Below are 15,091 nucleotides of genomic sequence, written 5' to 3' on the forward strand. Positions count from 1 at the left end.
ACGCTTAAATCAAAAGTGATATTTTCTACATTAATTTCGCCGTAATCGAACAGAAGACGACATTTTTTTCTTCGTGCACTTGGAACGGGGGAAATAGCATGGAACCAGGCTGATTATCGCGTGCCGCACTTGATCTGGGTGTTTGAGCTCGGGTCGACATATTCCTGAGAAGGTGCTAATTCCCCCCTGCGTAGGACCAAGTCACTGCTCGAGGGGAAAGTACTTCCCGCTTAGCGCCGTAAAAGGTCACCTGACAGTGAGCCTCAAGACGTGCCCCATTTTCAGCTGAGGCAGATAACGGGCTTCGCATGGAAAGCAAATACACTTTTTATCATTATGGCGTCAATATCATTCGGTGACAATAACCATGGATTCCAAATAGGGGATAACTATGGACCGATACATACTATCAATCTACCTCCAGGTAAGCTAGGAACCAGATTAGGTTTGACACTCGCTGATCACCGCCTCTCCAGAGCGACTAGAAACTCCCCCGGGCCCTCTTTCAACTGTCCCATTCGCACGTGACCCTGACTTTATCAGTCGGGACGCGCTATTTCGACAGATTGACAAGAATCTAGTTCCAGGTTCGAGGATAGCGCTGGTCGGCCTTGGCGGTGTCGGGTGAGCCTAGAATGATGGGTCGTGGGGAATTGATTGCTCACAAGTGAAAGAAAATCGCAACTTGCCATTGAATATTCTTACCGGGTCCGAATCAACTTCCCAGAGACGTGGGTTTTATGGGTGCACACGAGTAACGCCGCCCGATTCGAGCAAAGTTTCCGAGATATAGCGAACCAGGTGAAGATTCCGGGTCGCCAGGATCCGCAAGCTGATATATTCGAATTAGTCGAGAACTGGCTTCGGGATGGGAAAAGAGGAAGATGGATTCTTTTGCTTGATAACCTCGATGATCCTGAGTTCCTTCGCAAATCTCCTGCGACCAGTCGGGGCTTCACGAAGCCCTTACTAGAATACGTCCCTAGATGTCTGCATGGATCGGTCATTATCACAAGTCGGACTCGAGAGGTTGCACTGAATACGGTCGATTATAAGGACCTTATTGAAGTCAAACCGATGGAACAGTCCGAAGCACTGGAACTTCTCCAGAAAAAGCTTCCACAACCAGAAAAAAGTCAGGATTGTCAACATTTAGTAGAAGAGCTGGAGCTCATGCCGCTAGCGATTGTGCAGGCAGCAAGCTATATCAGAAATCGAGCGCCTCGGTATTCGGTTGCGCAGTATCTGAGAGACTTTCAAAAGAGTGACCGCAAAGCAACACAGCTTTTGAAAGTCGAGGCAGGTCTTCTCTACCGGGACTGGGAGGCAAATAGCTCAATTTTGGTGGCCTGGCAAATATCATTCGATTACATTTACCACACGAAGCCATCTGCCGCGGAGTTGCTTTCTCTTATGAGTTGTTTCGATCGACAAGGAATTCCAGAGGACATTATCCAGTATCGACCACCCACCGACGACATATCAAGTCCAGAGCTTCTGGAACACGCCACCAACCCTGATGATAGTGAAATATCAGAAGACGATAGAGACCCTCATTTCGAGGATGATATCACAATATTAAGGGATTACTCATTCATCAATGTCAGCGAAGACGGTACCATGTTCACAATGCATCGGCTATTGCAACTAGCTACACGGGCCTGGTTAAAGTCTCATGGAATACTTGACCAATGGAGAGAGAAATTTGTTAGCATCTTATACGAGGAGTTTCCCTTACCTGATTATGAGAACTGGACGACTTGCCAACTATTACTCCCTCATCTCAAATCAGCAATCTCACAGTGGCCAGCATCGCATAAGTCCCAACAATGGGCTACTGTACTCCTCAGAGGTGCTCATTACGCATGGCAAAGTGGCAGTGTCGCCGATATGAGGGATTTTGCATCAGAGTCTAGAAAGCAATGGGCGTTGTTATTAGGTGAAGAGCATCAAGAAGTTCTTCGAAGCAAAGGAATACTTGCTACGTCATACTGGGTTGAAGGCCGATGGCAAGAGGCTGAACAACTCTTCTCAGAGGTAGTTGAGGCGAGCAAGGTACAGCTCGGCGAAGATAACCTCTTCACGCTAGCGAATACTACCAACCTGGCGTCCACGTATCGAAAGCAGGGTCAATGGGAGAAGGCCGAGCAGCTCCAGGTGCAGATTATGAAGACGTGTAAGGCGGTGCTCGGCGATGACCACTATCAAACACTATCGAGTATGTCTAACTTGGCGGCGACGTATCAAAATCAGGGCCGCTTCGGAGAGGCTGAGGTGCTCCAGTTGCTGGTGCTGGAGACCAAGAAGGCGGAGCTCGGCGAGGATCATCCGGAAACAATTGCGTGTATAGCCGCGCTGGCGTTGACGTATTACTACCAGGAACGGTGGGAAAAGGCTGAGTATCTCTGCAAACAAGTGATAGGAGCTCGCAAGATAAAGCTGGGCGAAGACCATCCTGACACGCTGGTAAGCATCCATAACTTGGCGTCGATATATTTGGAGCAAAGCCAATGGGAAGATGCCGAGCAGCTTTTGTTACAGGTGATAGAGGCTCGCAAAGCAAAGCTTGGCGATGACCACCCAGACACGCTGACCAGTATGGCGAACCTGTCATTAGTATACAACAATCAGGGCCGGTTGGAAATGGCCGAGAAGCTTAATATACTGGTATTGGATATCCGCAAGACAAAACTCGGACATGGCCATCCAGATACGTTGACCAGTATGGCTAATCTGGCATTGATATACGAAAATCAGGGCCTATGGAAAGAGGCCGAACAACTTGAGATGCAGGTGATGGAGACAAGCAAGGCGATTCTCGGTGTGCACCACCCTTTCACGCTTATCACTATGTCCAATCTCGCGTCAACCTTAGAGCTCCAGAGCCGGTGGCACGAGGTCGAGCAGCTCGAAGTGCAGATGATGGAGATACACAAGACGAAGCTCGGTGCGGATCACGCTGTTACGTTGAAGAGCATGTTAAATCTCGCGTCAACCTTAGAGCACCAGGGCCGGTGGGACGAGGTCGAGCAGCTCGAAGTGCAGGTGATGGAGACTCGCAAAAAAAAGCTCGGCGATAACCATCTCGACACGCTGAAGAGTATGGGCTATGTCGCCTTTACTTGGAAATCTTCAGGTAACAATGCCAAAGCCATCGACTTACTACGGGCTTGTTTAGCCAAGTTGAAAGAGATATATGGCTCTGACCATCCGAACACTATAAAGACTTCTGAAAGATTGCTGGAGTGGGAAACGGAAGTCGCACGCGATAATGAAGGAAGATGTGACAAGGACGAGGAATGGGAAACGGAGGAAGAATGGGAGACGGAGGAGGAATGAGAAATTGGAGAGGAATTGAGAACGGTGAACTTAAAGCAAAATAATTTTCTGCATCTCCCATTCTACAGGGAATTTCAATTAAAAACCAAGTTGACGGTATGAGGCAAGGCTAAAATAAGTGATTACCCTGATGCTTTCTATTGAAATTCGGTAAGTAGGGTTGGTTCTATCGGTAGTGACATTAGGAGTAACATTATAGACATACCCAGGTACTTATTCACAGACCTCGCTTGTTCCAAGTGTCAATATGTGCCGTAACTAGGCATGTGAATCTATGGCCGTAGTACGCCGTTATCAGATCTTGACTCATAACCGCCCAAAGCTATTCCTGTTCGAGACACCAATGTTCGTGGCTCTGCTGCACCTGCGGCTATTCAAACTGCTGATGAGCCTCTAGCCCTGAGGTCCCATCTAACACATCGCTATCTGGATCTAGACCGGACATGGCGGGCGCCATTCCCATGGAGATCTTTACATTCAAGGACAGGACTCATAACTGCCGCGCTGAACTAAGTAAGTCTCGGGGTGGAAACCCCCTGCAGACTCTGGCTATACCAACTGCAGTGGTGACCAGTCACATGCTACAGGCCCTGCAGAGACCCCCGGCTCTTCTTTTGCCTAGGCCTAGGTGATTTTTCGGACTCCACAGGCAATCAAGGGTAAACCACCGGGTCATCCGCCAGCGTTTGGAAGCAACTCGCCAAAACTTCAGACCCCGCCAAGTGTTTGATGATTCTATAAGAGAAACTCGCGCGCGCTGGGGAGCCTGCTTCATACTTATTTGGAGGCGCTGGATAGTAAGATGCCCGTGGCGTTGAGGATCGATTTGCCGATGGCATCCGGGGACGGCTTTTGAAGGAGATGGGGATGATGTGCCGGTTTTGAAGATTATGTCGGATACGTAGAGAAAGGACATGGCGGACCTGCAATCTGTGGTCCATCAGAGGATCATTCGAGACGCAAATGAGTCATTCAGGTGCTTTTAGTCTAGTCTAAAATTTCCAGCCGTTTAGCTTAGCTTAGTGGAAAGAACTCCAGGGTTCTATAATCACTGTGACTTCCTAAATTCTTCTAGTAGCCGTACTGCTTCCCCATACCTTTTGAAGCTAGATTAGCGACAAGATATACTGTAAACGGAAGTTGGTATACTGATACTCTGGGGGTTGTGAATTGGCGGTTGATCTGTGGGTATTTATGTTCTGTGGGGCAGACCCTAGGGTGGTATTGATGGTAAGGCTGCCATGTTATTCTTATAAGTATCAAGATGTTTTCCTTCTTCATTCCCAGCGTGACTCACCATTTCCTGAACAATGACCGAAGTCATTCAGACTCCCTTGGATAATAAATCTACCCCACTCAAAGTCCCTGGCCTCCACGATCTTCCCATCAATGTGTTACTCGCCAATGATCAATTCGCTACAGGGTTGAATGACTGGCGTGGTCCCATTCTCACAGTCAAAGAACTGGCCATTCTAGATCTAATCAACACCATCACCGATCGACCGAATTGGCACTGCGCCGTCTTTGACCAGCAAGTTATCGCTCAATGGCGAGAAGACGCCGTTGCATCTTCGTCGCTGATCAATGACAAAACGTGGGACTGGTGCTTGCAAGAGTTGCAAGACAAAGCTCGACAGTTTGAACGAGACAGCCGCTTGACCGTCTTCAACACGAGCAGCGGTGTCTATAAATCCGATACGGCAATCTCTTCCGATCTGAAGTCACAGCTGTCGAAGTCTGTCGACCTATTATCTCATCAAGCCATTCGGCAGAAGTCAGAGTCAGCTGTGGTGAATCTCATTGACCCATCGTTGTTTCCTCTTGTCTATGGGAGAACGAAAATCATGGTCGGAGGACAATCGTGTGGAATGGACGAGACTTCCTGGTCGTCACGCAGTAAAGAGGGCCCGATCATTTCGGAACTCCCACAACTGATAAAAGATGGCTCAAACTACTCACTCTACGCTCCCTATATTTGGTCCTCGAAATTTCAGTGGCTGCCATGTGAAGTGGATTTCACTGGTTCTCCTGGGTCTACGGAGGTTCGGATTTCGTCATACATCAACAATCTCCATCCGACGAACCGCGAGATGTACTCCGCGATCGAGGCCGTGATCACCGGCAGCATCAAGCAATGGAACGAGATTTTGGTTCGTAACAAGTGGAGGGAAGCGATCGGCCTTTTCCACGGGAATTTTATCTCCTGTCCTCGTGAGCCTATGCGAATCCGCACTTACGGAGTCGAGTGGAAAGCCCAATTCCCTGAATGGGCGAAAAGTTTGCCTTGCAAGGGAGACGAGGGTAAACTCTCCGCGGAGGAATACGAAGCCATGTGTGCTCAAGTGGAGGCGTATCTTCAAGAACCTGAATCCAAGGATAAGGTATACTGGGATCGGGTCAGAACGGAAAGGATCCCGGGGGATTGGAAGGCCAGCTGGGGACTGCTTCGCACAGCTTTGGCCAAGTACGCACGCACATTCGTCTTTGAGCACTCGGACCCAGGAACCGCGTACTCGTACGAGGACTGGAAAGCAGGGAGGACTGGGAAAGCAATCGTTGGCCCGGCGCACTTCGATTACGTTAACACTCCGGATTTTGAACGGTCTAAACTCATGAACTCAAGCCCTTGGTTGATACCCTACGAATGGATATATGCGCCAAAGGGAGAGGACGCTGACGATCACCAATTCTATACGCTTTCATTGCAGGATGAGTTTCGGGAACAGGGTCTCCAGGTTGTCGTCCGGATCCACAGCATCGAGCTAGACCCTGAGACGCCATCCTTCCCCGGCGAAGAGTGGCACACCGAAGGAAATGCAAACGAACGTATAGTCGCCAACGCTATCTACGCGCTTGATTCAGAAAACGTATCCGAGCCGCAAATTTGCTTCCGGCAGCGGTGTAAGAAAGCGGGTACGGGTACCTGGGTCTACGATCGAATCGGCGCCGAGGATTCAGATGAAGAGGGAAGTGATTATGATGACCTGTACCTAAAGCATGCCCTATGGGACGTCAAATATATAGGAAGACTTTTGGGAAGCGAGGATATTCAGTATTCTCCGGCTTGGCAACAGCTCGGGGAGGTGAAGGTGCCTCCGGGCCGCTTGATCTCCTTCCCCAACGCCTTCCAGCGCCGAATGGGCCCATTACAGCTTCAAGACAAGACCAAGCCCGGTCACTGCCGTTTTCTCACTTTGTCTCTTGTTGATCCGACCTACCGGCTTTGCTCTACGTGGAATGTTCTACCCCAGCAGACTGATTGGATCAGAGGCGATGGCGCTGAGTCTACGACGCATATGGATCTTGAGGAAGCCTTTGAGCTGAGAGAGGAATTGGTCAAACATCACGCCGAGAAGGAGGAGGGCGTCTTTCAGGTTGCTTCAACTCTCACGTTTGCTGGGTTTTCGTGAGCGTACGGGGCAGCCAGCTAAAATATACTGTACACATTTTCTATAGTCTGACACTTCGACATTTCATGCCTGCTCTCGGTGCCCACAAGTCAACGATACACATCTGGATATAGTTGTACCAACATAGAAGCTTTTGGTCATAGCATCTGTATGGAGATAAAATGTTATTCGGGAATGATCTTCGTTGTTCAGGCAGTTTCAGCTGGTTGTATATAGCAGCTTCATGTACACAGCGCGCACGTGTGGGACACTCGGCCCATTTCAACCCTTCGAGTGCTTCGATCTCTGCATCACGCCATTCATCCTGGTTCTTCTATTCCGAACTATCATAGCGTGGAACTGCTGAGGTCTTGTTGACCAATATGTTCAAGGTCGTCTTCGTGGACCTCTGCCTCCGGTGCTTCGGGACTTACTTTGCTAGAACCGATGTCTGCTTCACTTACAATGACTTCGATAAGATCAGCCAAACGAGACAGCAATTGACACGTCGTTTGTCCCCGACGCCCTTTACACAGAAGCGGTGCCATATATATGATGTTCATCTTCAGTCTAGGAGGGTGGGGATGAAGATAAAACAGCGTTAGACATTATCCATCCACTTCCGACTGCTCGTCTCACTTCTTCAGTCACTTCTGTCCATAAATTGGCTAGATCGTTGAACAGTGGAATATCATAGAGAGTTCATAAGGTTACTCGTGCATAAAGATGTACTTTGGCCCGAGGTAGTTCCCTACGCTATTCTTTGTGTTCTTGCCACTGCGAATCTTTCAGTTATAAATTCTATTCTATTCAACACTGATTAGCTCGTGCCACTTGATAAGCATCGCTACCAGAAGGGTGCGGACAAGCAGAAGGAAAGTCCTCAACAGGCCAGCTCAGGTATGATATTGCAAGCATTTGATGGATTTTTTCTTCCAGGATCTGTTGAATATATTGATGGCTGATATATGCATTGATTCATGACTCGGAATATGTCAGTGGCGTAATGCCCGAGACAATCATGTCCTATAAGTACAATTAGGAGAGAAATATATATACACTTTGAAAAAGACACGGAGCAGGAAATCTAAAGAGCTCCGCCGACTTTCTCGACGATCCACATGGCTAACCGCACGTTCCAGCCTACGCGGCGTTCTGTGCGCATCAAGTCCTCACGCGAGACGGGCTTGGAATCCGCCTGGAGAATTTCCGTCTCTTCACCGAGTTTGCGCTTCAGTTCCTGATCATTTGTGACGACCAGCGCGCCGACCTCGATATCAAGACTGTAACTCCGCTTCGTATAGTTACTGCTGCCAACAAAGGTGAGACTGGGATACTCTTCGTTCGGCAACGTGATCCAGAGACCTTTGGCGTGGTAAGTCCATCCTTCCGGTGTTCCGACAGTACCGCGGCGCCATTCCCTCAGCTGAATGGAGTTGGTCGCTTGAGCGGCGGCAACACGATCGAGGAACCGTGCGGAAAGGTGGGTATAGGCTGCTGGTAGCATGCCTGAGATACCTGGTGAGCCGTAGAATCCATTAGCCCACGGTGAGGCAGTCAGAACTGTGCCTTGTGTATTAGATGGGGCTTTGGGGTTGGTTGATGTGCTGGCAATCAATAGCGAGGACAGAACGGGGTGAATGTTGAAGTAGCCCGCGGTGAAGAGCCAACGGGCTCCGGCGAATGCAGATGATTCGGACAAGAGGCGGAGGATGCTGGTGACAGCCGGAAACTCGGTGGAAGTGTCGGGCTTGAGGAGTGGGGTGAATTGTGCCACGGGGTATACAAAGGTTTGGCTAGAGGTGGAGGGGAGGATAGGTTTGTTGTCGGAGGCTTGAATTAGGGGATTGAGAATGGTTGTCGCGTATCCGATGAAGTCTTCGGGGCTGTCCAAGGGTGATGGCGATCCATTGGTTTTGGGCCATTCCAGGAGATAGGCGGAGGTGTTGTTAGGGTCTGGCAAGACCTGGAAGCTTAGACTGCAGACGCCGTGGTGGATACGAGCGTAGTAATCTGCCAATGCCTTGGAACTGTACACATGGTATCGATCTAGACGATTGGTGAAGTAATCATCGGACAGGTTTGCCCTACATGAAGTATTAGCATCACTGGTATCAACAATTCAACTCAACGGGTCAACTCTTACCCGGAAATGATGATCTCGTCGTCAATTCCGTACAGCTTCATGTGTTGCAAGCCCCAGCCCTCATTGATCCGACGAGGAATGTGTTTCTTCTTCAGGCCCGTCAAATTGGGAGTGTGATACATCCGAATGTCCACTCGCTCAGGACCAAATTCCTCCACCAACGAGCAAAGTAGTGATGCGCATGACGGGTGGGGAGTTTCTCGTGTACCGCGTAGCGCATCGGAGAGAACAGAGACTTGTAGGTCGGGGTTTTCGCGCAGAGCATCTGCTATGGTATCGATCAATTCGTACTCAGTCTTGCCGATGTAGAGCGTCGAGAGGTAAACGCGCCTCCGGGCATTGCGGATTTTGTGCTGCCGATAACGGATCAGTAGACGATCTTAAGTATGAAGCTCCCTACAGGATCACAAACCTTAAGAGTCGAGTAGAACTGGGCCGGGGAATTCAATATTGTGACCTGGCTAGCTTGAATCTCGAACCGGGGCGCAATGCGATCCAATTCAACCGTGATGCCCCCGAGAGGTGACGGCGCCGGAGCAGCGGATGCATTCGCCGCAGCATGGGAGAACTTGCGACCAGGGAGATTGCGGCGCGCAATCGGGCGACGAGTAGCACAGCGAAGTGCCTGGCCTCCAATGCGACCGAACATGACGTGGAAAAAGCGAAACAAGCTAATGCAATAGTTCCCAAGAGGAAACTATTGAAAGATTTCTGAATCGGGAAGGGACGAGCAAGCATGGGTGCAAACAGTGCAAACAGCGGACTTCAATTCGCTTTCAACCTCGCGACGACTCACGACACTGGGATTACACATTGTTTCTTCCCCCATTGCATCGTCACCATGTCTACCATCCTGCGGACGTTGCGCAATTTGCGCCGCATTGGCTTCAAGGTTCGTTAATGTTATGCTTTTTTCTCCGTTCAAGAAGCTCAAATTGCTAACTCTACGCACAGGAATATGGCCACCAGATGCAGGTATGAACCTCGCCCGCGGATACTTAGGATACAAGAGTTGGGAGACAGAGAAACTAACTGCGGACTTCCTCTTGCTTTATTGGAATAGAACATCGGTATGGTACCCATTTGCGGGGTCAGAGGGAGCGCATCACTAACTTGATTCGATTATAGGTGATACCAAGGCCGGAACTCTGATCGGAACTGACCGCTGGGGTAACAAGTTCTACGAGAACATGACCGAGGAGCTGCCCCGTAAGACATCAAACCCGAAGCTCGAGAGGGGAACAGGAAGCCTGGGAATAGGAGTACTGATTGACCCGCACAGTCCGGACACGATGGGTCGACTACAAGACCAGCTTCCCCGAGTGGGAGCCCTCTCAGATTGAGCCTGGTTGGTAAGTTCGCTATGAGCTCGTCCCGATCTTGAAATGGGGGTCATTTTGTGCTGGGCTAATCAATATACAGGCACGCCTGGATCTCCTACATGGTTGATGCTCCCCCCACCCAGGACAAGCTCCTCCAGACCGGTCTGCGCCACTACGAGGCCGCCGAGCACCGCCCCAACCTTACTCAGACTCGCGCTGCTTTCAAGACCTACTCTACGTACGTACTTAGATATTTATGCTCATCCTGTGGTGAAGTACTGACCCTTTTCAAAGCACCCGCCCCAAGTACTCTGCCTGGACTCCTGTTGCCGCTCCCCGGTAAATCCAATTGGCTAGGGGCTAGTGAAATGAACTGAGCTTCCGCACTTCCACGCTAGTTTCTTTTGGTTCTCTTATATCCTGCAATCACCGAATGTGTTTGGTAGGAATGTACATAAAGTTGTGCTACTTCTGTTTTTCATGAAACTTTCATATTAGAAATCTCTGGACTTCTCAAGCTCATAACAAAGACTTCTGGCAGGTTGATGACGCCCTCACTTCCGGTCTACTATAGTGCGATAATGGCACTGTTTGGCTTGAATATTCCGGCAATAGTAATTTAATAGACGCCAATTTCGAGTAACTACCTGTAGCACTCATATACTGTATCTAGATCAAGACATAAGTTGAAGAAGATGAACGATTTTCCATTCCAATAAATGCAAAGATCACAACAAGAAAACGCTCGACGAAACATATCCAGTCCTGCTCTGAGTTCCCGGCTGCAGTAAGGACATGGTATCTCAGATGTTGAAGATGAAAACAAGGGGAATCAAGCGTGACCAGTCAAAGGGAAATCAACTAGATACAAGAAGGATATTAATTAAACATGTTTATTCCTTTGCTCTTTCAAAGGACATAAAGACCGGAGCCAATGTTGGACCAGTGCCGAATTGGCCTACGGTCCTCAAGCTCAATGCACCACCATAGAACTTCTTTTAATTTCTCAGTCTGCTCTCCAGCCTCGTATGCGCGAGACAGCGCATACCACGCCTCGGAGTTGTCCCAGGAGCTGCCGAGTTTAGTGAGTATGGAGAGAAGGCCGTATGCACGATCGCGAGCCGCCAGACGGTGGAGGTGCTTCGGGTCAACCTCATGTGGGGAAGTAGCGATCGAAATTGGTCGTGGAATCTCGGTCGTCTCAGGGACCTTGAGCTCATCGGCTGAGATGGCTCGTGCGGACTTGAGCTTAGCACTGGAAGACAGCAAAGATAGACGGGAGACGTTGAGATCTACTTCCGTCTTTGTAGATTCGGGCGAAAGTTTCTCATCCCAAATATCCAAGAGAAGGTTTGCGAGTGCAATCGTTGCAATGGGGTGTTCGGGACAGCGCAGAAGAGCATCCTCGTAATATTTCATGGCCTCATGAGGCTTGTCCTGAGCTTGGGACAAAAGACCCTCTTCGGCGTAGACATCAGCCCAGAGTTCCTCGGAGCTTCGTGCAGCAGTCCAGCCTCGACTATTCAAATGACGAGCAGAAGACTCTTCAGCGGCAACCAAAGCTTCCATTCGCCCAGTTTCTTTCAAGGCTTCCTCACAAGCCTCGCGGGCGTCGTCGAATAGGGATGCACGGCGATAGAGACCAGCGATCACCAGCCAGATCTTGACCAGTAGAGCAAGGGCGTGTCTCTTAGATTGTGTGGGAGAGAATTTGGTAGTGACGTTGGTAGGAGAGTCAAATCTGTGAGCAATGGGACGGCTAAGATTGTGGCGCAGAGAGTGACCTTCATAGCCAGCTTGCTTATGCTGCGGTTGTTCGTCGTTAGGAGTTTGTGACTGGGCTCGTGGCACGGGAGTCGAGTTGCCTGATACTGCAATGCCAACCTCATTTTCATGAGGAGGCACTGGTGGCCCTTGATCTTCTGGTTTCTCATGCCTGTAAGAACTACCGCTGCGCTTCGTCAATCTTTTGGAGTCTGATCGTCCAATCCTAGGGCCTAACTCGTGATCTTCATCAGTGACTTGAATTTCTGGCGCATCATAACCTGAGTGACCATTCGGAATCGCCGGAACAGGAGGAGTCGCAGAATGTAAGCTCGCGGATCGCTCACCCCGGCGGTCTGGTAGCTGAGACATTCGGTTACGGTGGAAGATACTGCCGCGGAAGCTCTTCGTTGTCCCCGCAGAGCTTTTGGGTGGTATCAAATGATCGGACTTGGACTTAGATCCCTCGTCAAGATCCAGCTCCTGGAACAGTTTACCAAAAAGACTGAGTAGCTGCTCTGTCTGGTTAACGGCAGCCTCCGGGCCTTCGAGAACCTCGGTGAACGCAAGCTGCGTGATGCGGGTCTGAAGGATGCGCTCCTTCTCCCGACCCTGCAAGCGACTGACCAGCGAGCGCTTAGGTCCACCTAGACCATTCTGTGAATGCCTCGAAGAAGAACGTCGGTCACGATTGCCCCTAGAGAAAATTTCCGAAGGAAAATGTTCGAACGCTGCCTCGCACGAGCGTTCAGCGATGTCGAACTCCTGCTTTGCACTAAGCAACAGTGCAAGCAGATGCCATAGTGATACAAGGTCTCTTTGCTTTGAAAGGTCCTCGGTGACAGGGGTGGAATTGTGAGATGCCAGAGCGGACTTAGCATAGTCGATTGCAGCATCGAGATCACGGTTTTCCGCTAAAGTTAGGGCAAGAGTGTATAAAGCGGCGAAGTCGGTGTCTTGTCCAAACTCAGGGTTAATGCTTTTCTCCAAGTAATCAATTGCCTCCCCACGAATCTCGTCGCGTGCCTCATTCAGAGGCGTGTGGCTAGCCCAGTTGGCGAGACCAACTCCGACTGCTCGGTATGATGCGGCTAGTATAGCGACAGGGATATCTGGAGTATTGGTACAGTTAGGACCATGTGAAAGCAGGAGCTTGCCGTTGCTCTGACCCTCTGTTTGGCTTGTCGCCTGCTTATCAATGTACTCTTTGATCAAGTCCGTCAAGTTTCTGGCCTTCTCTGCCTCTTCAAAGGACCCATAGGAGCTCAAAAGGGTAACGCCCTCCGAAAGAGTCTGCAACAGTATCTCATCCTTTTCCAGCTCTCCATATTCGGCCGACTTCTCGGCCCGTGCTTTGGCGGCAGTGACAATCTCGACGTAAGAATCAAGAGCTTTGAACGCAAGGTGAAAGTCTGCCAGTGCTGCATGTACATGGAACAGACGTCTGAGGATCAAGTGCGAATGATAGGTTTTGGTTGCCGCCCGATACAGAATCTGCAGTCTTGAGTAAGCCACCATCGAGGGTTATCAGTCTCCATCTTATTTTATCACTTACGTCCAAGACATTGCGGCCCACGGCATTTTGTCCCCCTTCACCAAGGTCCTGGTCCTGCCATTCGGGGCCACAAAGAATCTCCCAGTTGCTGATCACTTGCTCCACCCATTCTTCAACCTGTGAATTGTCGGAACTAGCAGTAGGGAACTTGACCTCCCGGAGTAGATTGCTCTCACAGATAGCTTCAACTCGACGGAGCTCACTGGCAAGCTGTGGGCGTTCCGGGTTGTCATGGGAAGGTGGGTAGGGCAAACCATCCTGCAGGACAATTGTGAGGAACAAATAGTACGATTTCCAGATCGAAGTGCGTGAAGGTTGACCAGGAGCACCAGCGTACGCGGCCTTAGGAGAGCCCTGTCCTTGCTTAACTGCAGGATGCACAGACCACAGCCGGAACAGCCGAAGAGCGATCTCCACATGTCGGGGGTCTGAGTATGGGGTGGCCGTGCCAGCTTCTTCACTCGCCATCACGGCTCCCTTGCCAAGTAGTGTCTCGGACCAGCTGAGGAACTGGGAATTGGCATTGTTGATAAGCTTGCCGTTGCTCAGCCATGGAATCAAGTCTGCAAAGGTCTCCAGAGATTCATCGATGCTGGCAACTGTAGACTGTGCAGATCCTATATCAGAGAAGTCAATCGGTCAGTTCCATCTTGAGAAATATAAAATGCTTTATCGAAAAGCGCATGGAAACCGGCGTACCCTTGATATAGCATCCCTTGACCAAACAGACCTCAGTCCACTCGGATAATTCATGGCCTTCGCTCAACAGGGCCTCAACGGTGGCAGTGAGATCCTTGGGCAAGCGAGCTGCCGCTAGCGCCGGCTCATTTAGTGTCCAATGAACCCATCCCAAGCACACCTGAGCCTGTAAGATCTCCTGCGGGGTGCCATCATTGTTCTCGATTGTTGTCAACAAAGCGGGGATTAACTCGGGTAGATTGGGTGTAGCTGTTGATTCGCTGGTCGTCTTTTGGTGAATAAATGCTACCACTCGCGTTTCGGCAGTTGCGGTCTGAATGACACCTGTTGGATGGGAGATCTCCGGGTTAGCGCGCAAGCCACTGACGCGGGGAGGAGCTTCGTCAGTTCAGAAACCTACAAGTCCTCTGTGGAGCGTGCTTGGTGACTTTTCGGATCAGTTCAGGAACCTCTTCCCATTTGCCCTGGGCCCGCGCCTGGTCTAGGAGTGCGATATAACGTTGTCCCTTCTCGACATTGCCTCCCTAGCACCGCGCGTCAGCATATGTGGTCCGATACTTGAATGGGTAATTGGGGGATGTCAACAGGAATATGCCTGAAGCTCCACGACACTCACCGCCATGATGTCCTTTACTGGGATTAATGCGCAGAAGAAGATGAAGAACAGGACATGCGGGCAGCGAGAGAAACAGGTTCGGGGAGAATGATCGCCCAGGGGATGTGGAGGCCTTTGCGTATTGCTTTGGTATGTAATTTTACCCGAGGCTTCACATTCTTACTGTTTTTCTGGTTTGGAATCATGTGGGTCCGAGCTTTTGGAAAAAAAAATTACCGATAAGAAACTATGTATCCTACATTCTCTTGATCCCTCCAGGAA

At 50.1% G+C, this 15,091-nt stretch overlaps 5 protein-coding genes across 5 annotated transcripts; 3 read left to right on the top strand and 2 right to left on the bottom strand.

Moving 5' to 3' along the window:
* Nucleotides 1-336: 336 nt before the first annotated feature.
* N7503_003401 (tetratricopeptide repeat protein) lies at nucleotides 337-3,339 on the top strand (the record flags this gene model as incomplete). The annotated part of the gene is made up of 3 exons (XM_057062948.1): nucleotides 337-424; nucleotides 477-624; nucleotides 675-3,339. The coding sequence occupies 3 exons, from the start codon at nucleotides 337-339 to the stop codon at nucleotides 3,337-3,339; spliced, it is 2,901 nt and encodes a 966-aa protein (XP_056923863.1).
* A 1,310-nt stretch (nucleotides 3,340-4,649) lies between these two features.
* On the top strand, nucleotides 4,650-6,749 carry N7503_003402 (DUF4246 domain-containing protein; the record flags this gene model as incomplete). The annotated part of the gene is made up of 1 exon (XM_057062949.1): nucleotides 4,650-6,749. One exon carries the CDS (start codon nucleotides 4,650-4,652, stop codon nucleotides 6,747-6,749), a length of 2,100 nt encoding a protein of 699 aa, XP_056923864.1.
* A 1,066-nt stretch (nucleotides 6,750-7,815) lies between these two features.
* N7503_003403 (CDP-diacylglycerol--glycerol-3-phosphate 3-phosphatidyltransferase) lies at nucleotides 7,816-9,523 on the bottom strand (the record flags this gene model as incomplete). The annotated part of the gene is made up of 3 exons (XM_057062950.1): nucleotides 7,816-8,815; nucleotides 8,875-9,227; nucleotides 9,287-9,523. The coding sequence occupies 3 exons, from the start codon at nucleotides 9,521-9,523 to the stop codon at nucleotides 7,816-7,818; spliced, it is 1,590 nt and encodes a 529-aa protein (XP_056923865.1).
* Nucleotides 9,524-9,715: 192 nt separating this feature from the next.
* Nucleotides 9,716-10,539, top strand: N7503_003404 (complex I NDUFA12 subunit family protein; the record flags this gene model as incomplete). Its single annotated transcript, XM_057062951.1, has 7 exons — nucleotides 9,716-9,766; nucleotides 9,829-9,849; nucleotides 9,938-9,944; nucleotides 10,003-10,083; nucleotides 10,157-10,226; nucleotides 10,297-10,434; nucleotides 10,491-10,539. 7 exons carry the CDS (start codon nucleotides 9,716-9,718, stop codon nucleotides 10,537-10,539), a joined length of 417 nt encoding a protein of 138 aa, XP_056923866.1.
* A 343-nt stretch (nucleotides 10,540-10,882) lies between these two features.
* Nucleotides 10,883-14,924, bottom strand: N7503_003405 (uncharacterized protein). Its single transcript, XM_057062952.1, has 5 exons — nucleotides 14,831-14,924; nucleotides 14,615-14,738; nucleotides 14,215-14,538; nucleotides 13,516-14,132; nucleotides 10,883-13,454 (listed from the first exon to the last, which is right to left on the bottom strand). Exons 1-5 carry the CDS (start codon nucleotides 14,834-14,836, stop codon nucleotides 11,106-11,108), a joined length of 3,420 nt encoding a protein of 1,139 aa, XP_056923867.1. The 5' UTR covers nucleotides 14,837-14,924; the 3' UTR covers nucleotides 10,883-11,105.
* Between the last annotated feature and the right edge of the window lie 167 nt (nucleotides 14,925-15,091).

Source organism: Penicillium pulvis, assembly GCF_028828015.1.
Source record: "Penicillium pulvis strain IBT 33274 chromosome Unknown contig_1_segment0_segment0, whole genome shotgun sequence".
Classification (NCBI taxonomy): domain Eukaryota; kingdom Fungi; phylum Ascomycota; class Eurotiomycetes; order Eurotiales; family Aspergillaceae; genus Penicillium; species Penicillium pulvis.